This window comes from Dermochelys coriacea, chromosome 19, assembly GCF_009764565.3.
Source record: "Dermochelys coriacea isolate rDerCor1 chromosome 19, rDerCor1.pri.v4, whole genome shotgun sequence".
NCBI lineage: Eukaryota > Metazoa > Chordata > Testudines > Dermochelyidae > Dermochelys > Dermochelys coriacea.
In genome coordinates this window covers 9766033-9776383 of record NC_050086.2, presented here as the reverse complement: position 1 = coordinate 9776383, position 10351 = coordinate 9766033, and the positions used below count along the sequence as shown (strand labels likewise).

The 10351-nt window shown below is 46.1% G+C and overlaps 1 protein-coding gene across 1 annotated transcript; it reads right to left on the bottom strand.

Annotated features, from left to right (window-relative positions):
• Positions 1–3542: 3542 nt before the first annotated feature.
• Positions 3543–8350, bottom strand: ZNF593 (zinc finger protein 593). Its single transcript, XM_038377630.2, has 3 exons — positions 5275–8350; positions 4734–4796; positions 3543–4099 (listed from the first exon to the last, which is right to left on the bottom strand). Exons 1-3 carry the CDS (start codon positions 5469–5471, stop codon positions 3970–3972), a joined length of 390 nt encoding a protein of 129 aa, XP_038233558.1. The 5' UTR covers positions 5472–8350; the 3' UTR covers positions 3543–3969.
• Positions 8351–10351: the final 2001 nt, after the last annotated feature.

Genomic DNA, 10351 nt, shown 5'->3' with positions numbered 1-10351 from the left:
GCTGGCTCTTTTAAAAAGTCAGCATTTCAGCTGGTAAAGGGCAGGGTAAGCCTTCCCCAGAGGGCATTATTATGGCTTCACTGGCAGTACCTGCAGAGCAGATGGTTATTGTTCCCGTCATCCCCGATTTGAAAGGGACAGAACCACTCCTCTGAAAACTGTTGTAGGCTTTGTCTATCTGTACTCCTCCACCTTGCCACCTAGGACACTGCACCACAGAAAGTCTCTCTTTTGGAAGAGCTAGTTATCAAAATGGGCAGCATTTCAGACCCCGACTCTGTTCTCGGGGCCACAGGGGCCTGGATTCTCCATCCCAAATGAAAATACAGCTGAGAAAAAAAAAATCTCGCACTGTAGCATAAGAGAACCCCTGATCCTGATCTTAATTTGGGGCACAATCACTAGGGCTGAGATAATGGTTCCACACAGAAGGGCAGCGATGCCTAGATATGTTCAGCAACAGGGTTCACTCCGCTGGAGCATAGAGTTGAAGAATTTACAGATAGCCTCTTGGTCAGAAGTGATAGCACCTGCTGCTCGCATACTAAATCCCGTCATCCAGGGAGCTGTGCATGGAGAACACTTTCTAATATTTCCTGGGGCGCCTTTGAATGGACATAACCGCGTATTAGCCAGGAATGGTCAGCTGGTGTTCCCTGCTGTCTGCATACCAGGAAAGGTGTCCCCTGTGGCAGGCCCCTAGCTAAAGGAAAGCCTGCACTGCAGATATAACTGCAGCCATTTCTAATTGGTGCAGATCACTGGATACAGACTCCTGCCATCCACAAGGAATATGGGGTTTCTTCAAGTTCACAACCCACAGGGGTTGATGGGAGACAGGCTTCCCTTGTTCTTCATTGAGACAATCAAGTTCCTCTCCCCTCGATCTGCTGGGACCATCTGCCTCGCCTGTTCTAAAAAGCTGCCTTTCTCCTCTCATAGATGCAGCTGGCCAGGGGGCTTGAATCTGAACCTAAAGACCGTCTGGTGAATTGCTTGGCTTTATTCCTGGCCATCATGGGGCTAAGTCTGTCCTACTTCAGCGTCCGCCAAATGACCAACCAGGTTAGAACCCCACCAGAACCATGAGGCTCAGCCGCGAGGATGGAGTGCTCCAGAGCGAAGGAAATTCCTGCAGTTCTGAGGTGGTGGTGGGGACCAGGTCTTGGGCACTGGCATTCACTCTGGGGAACAGGGGACATCCATTAGGTACTAACAGCATCACTCTCCAGTCCTGCTCTCACACTAAGGTCAGCTACACCCTCCTTCCTTGGTATGTAATGGAAGGTTAGTCACAGGCTTCCCTCACGCTGCTCTCCTGGACCCATGCTAAAAGGGTAGCGAGAAGCATCTCCCAACTTGCTTTGTGCTGGCTTGAAAGGGATCGCTACATGCTCTCTGGCCTGGGGGTCTTGCTTTTCCTAGCCTCTCACTGTAGTTGCAGTCCAGAGACCTTGAGTAGGTGAAGCTCACACCCCTTCCAGAGTTTCTCATGGAGTTATACCAGTTTGGGCCAATGGATTTTAATTGGGAAGTCCTACCCCGTCCACTGACCACCCCAGCACCTGTCCTTGCTCCATCCTTCCACTACATGCAACTAAGCTACTAAATGAAAGGCTAGAATGTCTCCTTGCAGCTCTACCAGAGCTCACGACAGAAGGCTGGGGAACCTACTTCCATACAGGAGGCTGGATTCTAAACTTTAGTGGGATGTCTCCCACTTTACACAGAAGTGAGATCATAAAGTAGGATCTGCAGGAACTGAGGCTGAAAGGCTAGAAGGCATCCTCCTAGGCCAGGGGTAGAATCCACCTTGGTAGCTTACTAGTCACCCTGGCTTATGAGATTTCCAACAAGAGATTCCCAGACAGCAGTTTCCATCTCACTGGCTGCACTTGTGTCCCCGTCTCTAAACCAATGCGATGGGGTATGACAGGCGGAATGCGCTGCATTAACAGCAAGAGAGGATGTTACACATGGTTGACTGAGCCCTTTTATCATCATCTCCCCCCGCCCAGCTCAGAGCAGTCATCATAGGATAGCAAAACAAGCTGGAACAAGGTCATTGCCGATTGCTATTATATAACAGTGCGCACAATGAGACGGATGGGACCTAAATCATGCTGTTCAAGTACAGATTAGAAAGGGGGATTTTTCAAGAAGTCCAGACTGGCCGACATTAAATACTTAATTGCAGCAATTGTGTCAGGGCACTTTCATGGAGAGATTAGTACATGTCTCTTCCCACCCACCAGGGACAGGTACACTTCACCTTCTCAGACAGCATCAGGCTAATCTTCACACCCATCACCTCTCTGAACATTTCTACAGCTGCAGCCCGCTTGCTAGATTTAAGCTGCTAACAGGGAAGGCTAGATGTTAATACATTTCTAAATTTTGATATCTATCTCTCCCTCCTTTATACCCGGGGAGGAGAGAACGGAGGAAATCATTTGGTGTATGTCAAATAAATCCCTTTGTATTGACCTGCCTTGTCTCATTCTTTTGCCACCCCACCTCCATGTGGCCAATAGAGTATACACGGTCAAGTGAGAAAAATATTACAGGCCTGGGGTGGGAGAGATGGTCTCCCCACCCTTGGGGGGAAAAAAAAAAAAAAAAAAAAAGAAGTGAAGATGTTTAATCTCCACTGATGCACTGCAGTGACCGGCATTAGCTGAACTTGCTTTGCAGGGACTTACAGCAGACAGTGGCATTCCCCACATTCAGATTATCCTAACACAAACACAGATCCAGATTATCCTAACACAGACTGTGTTTTCTAGAAAGTGCCTCACTGTTTGAGGGGCTCAAGCCAAGTACCCAGCTATGCTGTGGCAGCATATTGGCACTTGCCGGCCAGTATTATCCTATATCTGGTGGAACAAGGCTGAATTTGTTAGTCCCCTACTTGTAAAGCGGGTCAACACGGACTCTGCCTACCCTCTGTATGAACAGCATGTCTCTCCTCTTAGGCTACTGATCTCATCAAAAACAGCTCCCTGGCTGGAAGGAGATCTCCCACATCAAATTACTGTCAGTGGGTTTTAAACAGTTTCATATGCAATTTGTATCCATCCCTAACAATGTGATGAGGTTGGGATCAGCTGGGTTGGGGCAGTCTTTCAGCGGACTCCTCTTGATAGAAGAGAAGGGAAGGAGCTTAGTAAGTCATCCTCCCATACCAGGGAAGAGTTAACTAGACACACAAAGAGGGCAGAAAGGAAATTGTTTGAGATGTTAGAACATCTGCCAAAGGAAATATATTAAGAATAAATATAGTAGTGAATTTAGCAGTGACCAAGCTGGAGGCTGCTCAGACCTCTTATCTAGGTGCCCCACAAATGAAAGGATCGGCTACTTCAACCAATTAAATTCAAACAGTCATAATGAACAATCAAGCTGGTGGGATTAGCCCCTGTCCAGGTAGCTGGATGGTGAAGGGCTGTTTTTGCTAACAATTCAGCTCAGCTCATTTTCCAAACTGAGTCCCTACAACTCAATCAGGACCAAACTGGCAAGGAATGTTCTACAGCTCATTCAGCAGCTGCCAGCTTGTTTATTAAAATAATTTGATGGATGATTACAGAGAGATCACACTCCTCAAGAGCTGCATCCACTGCTTAAAATACTAACACAAAGAGAAAAGACTGTAACAATCAGGTCAATATCACCAGGATGTTGGTCATCCTTTTTCTGGACCTCTAGCTGCACTGTATGTCCATGTTGCCAATGAGAACATAATGCACAATATCTGCTAAAGCAAGAGGGTCCAAAGGTCTCCACTGGCCAGCGCTCTACTCCTTGCTGAAGAATTAATGAGAACAGCTGAGTTCATTTTTATGCCTTGTTGCAGGGGGAGTGTTTTTAAAGACACTTATTGAACTCAGAAAAGAAGCTGCCACAAAGTGGGGCTTTAAACAAGGGCGCTTTCTAATGGATCAGAGAACAATTGCTGGTCCTCCCTATTCAGCTGGATTCCTCCATCTCAAGCGGTTGAGTCTGTACTTCTATCTTCTTTGGAGGAATGTAGGATCCCATCCCAGCTGCTCTCTCTGCCTCCTGTTGGGTATAAGGCTCCTCACTCAGCTGCTTCAGTCTAAAAAAAGAAAGAAAAAACCCAAGAGAGGCACATGGGTTGTGATCTTTAATGCTCCCCCTGTAAGTCAAACACTTTAAAAACTACCACAAACTCAAACCAGTTAGAGCTGCACTTGACTTTGCCAGGTACATCCAGACTAAATCTCAGATGCTCAAATTTCAGAGTGGGATTGAAAAACAGCAGTGGCAAAGCTATCATTGCTGCACCACTTGTTCTGTGACTAAACGGACACTTTCAGCCACTAGCTGAATTACACTCTCTTTAGAAGACTAAAGAAGCCATGAAGACTGGTGGGGTGGGGAGAAGAGATGGGAAAATAGATTTTTCAAGTTTCAGAGTAGCAGCCGTGTTAGTCTGTATTCGCCGCAAAAAGAAAAGGAGTACTTGTGGCACCTTAGAGACTAAAATTTATTAGAGCATAAGCTTTCGTGAGCACAAAAGCTTATGCTCTAATACATTTGTTAGTCTCTAAGGTGCCACAAGTACTCCTTTAGATTTTTCAAGTAACTTTTTGAAGGGAAAAGAGAGTGGGGGATTTCTTATTCCTAAGAACCCCAAATAAATCAGATTGTTTTCTTCAGGCTAATAGGCTTCTAAGAAAAATATGCCCTCATAACAGAATTTACATTACCTTCTTTTGTGAACTTTAGATTTGAAATGTTCCTTCATGCTATTCAAATCGACAAAGTAGCGCCTGTCGGGAGAGAAGGAAGAAGTTCAGGCAGTTGAAAACAATCCTGCCCTTTCCACAAAAGGGTCAAGTTAAGAACTAAACAGGAGGCTTTGCAGGCTCAGACCGAAGACAGAGCCGAAGGCTCAGGATACCAAAGGTCATTATTGACCAAACACTGCTTCTATCAGAAGGTGGGGAAAGGGGCCTGATGAAGGTAAGTATTCGGCCCCGGGCCCCGCTGTACACACATGGGGGCGGGCAGGCTCGGGAGCCTCTTCCCGGTTAGCCCAGGGGACTAGGCCCTGGGAACACTCCCCTCACACCCCGCAGGCCACGGGCAGCCCCGGCGCCCCACGGCAGTTGGGCAGCCCCCCCCCCCGGAGGCAGGAGCACGAGCCCGGGTAGCGGGAGGGGCAGACAGAGCGGGGGGGAGGGCGGGAGGGGCCATTTGGACGCCCCAGCCGCCCCCCTCACGCGCAATGCCCCCCCTCTCACGCACGCGCAGTGCAGGCAGTAGTGCTGCGCGCTCCCGGGCATGTCGGGGTCCGGCTCCTGGTGCAGCAGCCTGGCCGCGTTATCCGGCCGCAGGTCCCCGTGGATCTGGTCCAGGTCCCGGCGCCGCCGCTTCGCTTTCCACTGGCGGGCCAGGGAGCGCGCCTTGTGCGAGCCCGTGTGACGGGAGCTCCGCGGCGCCATGGCGCGGCTGGGAAAGAAAACGGAACCGCCTCTGTCTCCTCTACTTCCGCTTCCGGCCGGCGCCGGCTTGTGACCTCATCACAGAGCGACCCTCCCCCCCGCTCCTGTCAGGGCAGCGAGGCTAGCGCGCATGCGGGAAAGGCAGAGGGCCAGGGTGGGAGCTGAACTCAGGGCAGGCGTGGGCGGGGCTGGGCCGGGCCACGCCTCCCTTGGCTCCCAGCAATGACCCCCCTCCCCCCCTCAAAATCCAAAAGGGCTCCTCGAGGTCGGGGCCACAATTCCCCCTCAGCTGCTGGGGGGTGGGGTGGGGGGAGTGCGTATTTCCCGCCTCTCTTGGGGAAGCCTCCTCTGATTGGCTGCTTTTTCCTTTGCCGCCAATCAGGGCTGCTGTGGGAAGCGGGCTCTGCTCGCTCCCCCTGCCCCAGCAGGCCCCATCCAGGTAGGAGAAGACGCAGAGTTGGGTGGCTTGCGGCAGATTCGCGCTTCTCTGTCCTCTGCTCCTGCGACAAGGGCAGGGCTCTTGGGCCTGCTCCTCTCCCTCCCTGCACCCCCTCTCCAGGGCCTGCGTGGATGAGGGGTAAACTGCAGGAGGAGCAAAGGCGAGCCAAGGTCGTCCCACCTCCAGCCCTTTCCACATCTGTGGTTAAACGTGGCAGCAAAGAAAAGGAAAGTCGACACCGAGAACTGTTCATTTAAAGCAAAGTGGACCGACGCTTATTGTTTTGTTTTGCCACAACATCCAAAGGGTCGACCAGTATGTTTAATTTGTACAGAGACTGTGGCTGTTGTTAAATGTGGGAACCTCAAATGGCACTACGAAATGAAGCACATGGATTTTGACCGCAAGTATCCACTGGGCTCCCAATTAAGATCGGACAAGATCGCTTCATTGAAGAATACATATTGAAGGCAAGTGATGCTTCATTTGCCTTTTCCTGAGCACAAATATTATTTCAAAGGCTACTTGTGCTTAGGAAAAGGTAACTGAAGCATCACTGAGGTGTGTGTGTGTGGATAATGGCAAAACACAGGAAACCTTTTGCAGATGCAGACATTATTAAGCAGTGCATGGTTACTACAGCTGAAATCCTTTTTTGCAGAAAAGAAAGACGTTGTTGACGCCTTCAGACAACTGCCGCTCTCAGACACAACCCTATTAGGCACACTCAGATGACGTCACAAGACTTTTTCAAGCAATTGTGTATGAAACAGAAAACGGGAAAATTTTCCATGGCAGTGGAAGTGTCCCATACCATCAGGGACACAGCGCACCTAGCACTGTATGTCTATTTTTTTGATGGAGAGAATTTTGGGGAGAGTTGTTGATCTTTATACTGCATAACTGTTGCACGCCAGGCAAAGATTTGTTTAATTCTGTTCAAACTGTTTTGTCTAATGAAGGTCTTGACGTAACTCAGATTGTGTCAATTGCAACAGATGGCACTCCTGCAATGATCGGCACTCACAGAGGGCTTGTGAAACACCTGCAAGATCTGAACCCCAATTTGATTTGCTATCACTGTGTAATTCACCAAACCAAACTTTGTGCGAAGCTTAGCAATGAGTATGCGACTGTATTGTCAATGGTGATTAAACTTGTCAACTTCCTTCAGTCCAAGTCATCACTGCAACACAGACAGTTCAAAAGCTTTCTTTCAGAAGTATCTGCCAATTACGATGACCTGTTGGTTCATAATGACATCCGCTGGTTGAGCAGAGGGCAACTATTAAGAAGGCTGTGGGAAATTCAAGTTCATGTGGAAGAATATCTACATAACATTCCAGGGAAAAAGGCAGAAGAGTTACATGCATTTTTGAGGGATGCCGCAAGCATGAGCATCCTGGCCTTCCTTGTTGATTTGACAGGCCACTTAAATGATTTCAACTTAAAGCTACAAGGGCAAAATCACAACATAGCGGATCTCAACAGCAGTGTCCCCTCATTTCAAAACAAACTGAGTCTCTTCAAAAGTGATTTGGAATCTGGGGAGATGCTGCATTTCCCAACTCTGCTGAGCTGCTGGGAAACTGCAGATGTAACTCGGGTGGCATCATCTCTGGACAGACTTCTTCAAAACTTCCCGCAGAGGGTTCAAGAATCTGAAAGCATTCACGACATCTTCCTGTGTGTAAGGAATCCATTCGTGGTACAAGCAAATGGCACTTAGTCTGATCAAGCAAAAGCATCCTTTCCTGATGTTGAAAAAGCAAAGTTAAAGCAGGAGTTTACTGATTTACATGCCAATGAAGTGCTAAGGGTGCAGCATGCTGAAACTACAGCTGAAACTTTCTGGACTCCCCATATCCACACTTGAGGAAGGTGGTATTTAACATTTGGAAAAAGTGGCAAAGAGTCCTGTGGTACCTTATAGATTAACAGACGTATTGGAACATAAGCTTTCATGGGTGAATACCCACTTCGTCGGATGCATGTCTAACATTTTGACTGTTTGGCTCGACCTATGTGTGTGAATCAGCATTCTCAACAATGAACAACATGAAATCCCATAATCGCTCTGTTCTGACTGATAATCATCTGTGTAATTGCCTTCGTCTTGCATTGACTGAACTCACTCCAAACTTCAAGGCTTTTGTCCAGCAGAGGACCTATCACTTTCCCCACTGATGACGAGTAGTATAATCATACATTATTCATATTTTAAATTTGTACTGCTGTATAAAATTACATTTTTCAAAAGTGATACTACAGTTTTAACTGGTATTTCACAGTAATTATTCATGATTTTTTTTAATACATGTAAGTGGGTGTGTATTTGTTATTGGAAAGACATGAATCATAAAAGATAAAGAGTTCATGTGTATTAAGTGTTTATTTTCTTTCATACTCTGATACTTATTAAATAAACCACAAAAGGCTTGAAAGTTTCAAATATGTTTTTCTATCTCTCTATATACATATATGCCTACAATCATCTTATTTGACAAACCACATTCAAAACTTAAAACAGTTGTCTGAAAGTGTTTTAATGCTAATATTTGCATCTATTTGACATTTTCTTTATGTACTTTCTCAGAGTCTCAGATGTAATTTATTACATCTTTCTTGGAGGTTATTTTTAGGTTATACAGTGGTTTGATTTTATTTTTCATTTAATGCACTAAAAATATAAGCAATAGGCTCTGGGTATATTACATAGAATTGTATGTTTTTGTTGAACAGTGACACTCAGTGTGAAAAATGTTTCCCTGGAGCCTGGACCTTGACTATACCTTGACCAAGAAATGTGGACCTTGGCAAAAATAATTGACTACCCCTGGCCTAAACACTAAGCACACATTTATAATTCTGATACCTATTTTAACAATACTAATACACAGGTGATGCAGACTAATTCCAGCTATGTATTTGTTGGTGTCCATGTGAGGCATGATGACCTGTTCTGTTCATTCCTCTGAAGCACCTGGCCTTGGTCACTGTCAGAAGACAGGATACTGGGCTAGATGGACCTTTGGTCTGACCTAGTGTGATGGTGCTGCCCGTGGGAGCCAGCTGAGGTCACTCAATTAGGGTGAACTGCAAACAAAATGGGGCAGACAAACCCCAAACGCTGATGGATATTCCAATACTTAGATTTACCCAGCCAGCCCAAAACAGCTTCTCTAGCACCTCCCTGGGTACTCAGAGGTCCAAATAATGCAGTTCCCTTAAAGTACCCATCCTCAGGCCTCCCTCCAGATACACATGTCAAACATATAATGATAAATTCTGAAAATCTTATTTCATTAAATAAAAGAAAAGGTTCTCCTGACCCCAAAGCACCAAGCCCCAGACCTAGGTCAAATGATAACTCAGATATCACCCAAAATACACGCTTATAGTCAATTCTCATTAACTAAACTAAAATTTATTAAAAAAGAAAAGAGAGAGAGTGTTGGTTAAAAGATCAATATACAGACAGACTTGAGTTCAATTCTTGAGGTTCAGATACACGGCAGAGATGAGCTTGTAGTTTCCAAAAGTCCTTTTAGAAATAGTCCATAGGTTATAGTCCAATGTCCATGTTCAGGGTGACTCCAGTCAGTGACTGGGGACCTCAATTCTTATGGCTTAAGGTTTCCCCCTCTTGAAACCCAAAGCAGATCTGAGATGAAGAAGGATCATGTCCCAAGGTTTTTATACATTTCCAGCAGCCTTTTGGCCTGAGAAAACAATAGGCTTAACTTTCTTTCTTCCAAACATCATGGCAATTAGCACAGGGTAATTTATCCACGAAACAGTTCAGATACAGGTTACACACACAACCTTCAAAGAGACATATAGACAATAATACAATTTCCCTCAAGCGTCTTTCTAAATACTAATACTTCTTTTGATCTTTGAATCAAAGCTATAGACAAGACTTGTTTGCTTACATCACAAGACCTGAACAAACATCTACCCTTCTATCTCTAACAATACAGGCTTGCATTTCAAAGCTCTATTCATTTACATATCTTCCTAACCAGTCTCTCAAGTTTGGCCATGGGTCAGGTCAGTTTGTGAGTTAATTAACTCTTTCTGGCCCTGTCACCTTTCAATGAGATATTATATTACACTCATAATGTCACACCCAGAATGGCCGTTCTGTTCTAATGTACTTCACTTTCTGCTTGAAACCACAATGTGCCCTGCCCCTTGCTGTATAATCAGCTGTAACCTCCCACCCCAGAGGTGGGCATGAGTGGTGGATGAATGATCTCTATAAATAAACTCTTTAAGGCAGCTTGGCTGAATGAAAAGCGATACAGACATATGCAGTTAGTAGTAGTATTGCACCCTTACAATGAATGATCTTGAAAGCCCAAAGAGAAAGAAAGTTCTTTTTGCAGATACAGACTAACCCGGCTGCTACTCTGAAACCTAAACACACTCAGTGAGT

Excerpts from the sequence above, each read along its gene's own strand:
- ZNF593 (XM_038377630.2), bottom strand. The coding sequence starts at position 5,471 with ATGGCGCCGCGGAGCTCCCGTCACACGGGCTCGCACAAGGCGCGCTCC. Across the intron at positions 4,797-5,274 it reads CACTACTGCCTGCACTGCGC|GCGCTACTTTGTCGATTTGA; the intron begins GTGCGTGAGAGG and ends CTCTCCCGACAG. Across the intron at positions 4,100-4,733 it reads TCTAAAGTTCACAAAAGAAG|ACTGAAGCAGCTGAGTGAGG; the intron begins GTAATGTAAATT and ends TTCTTTTTTTAG.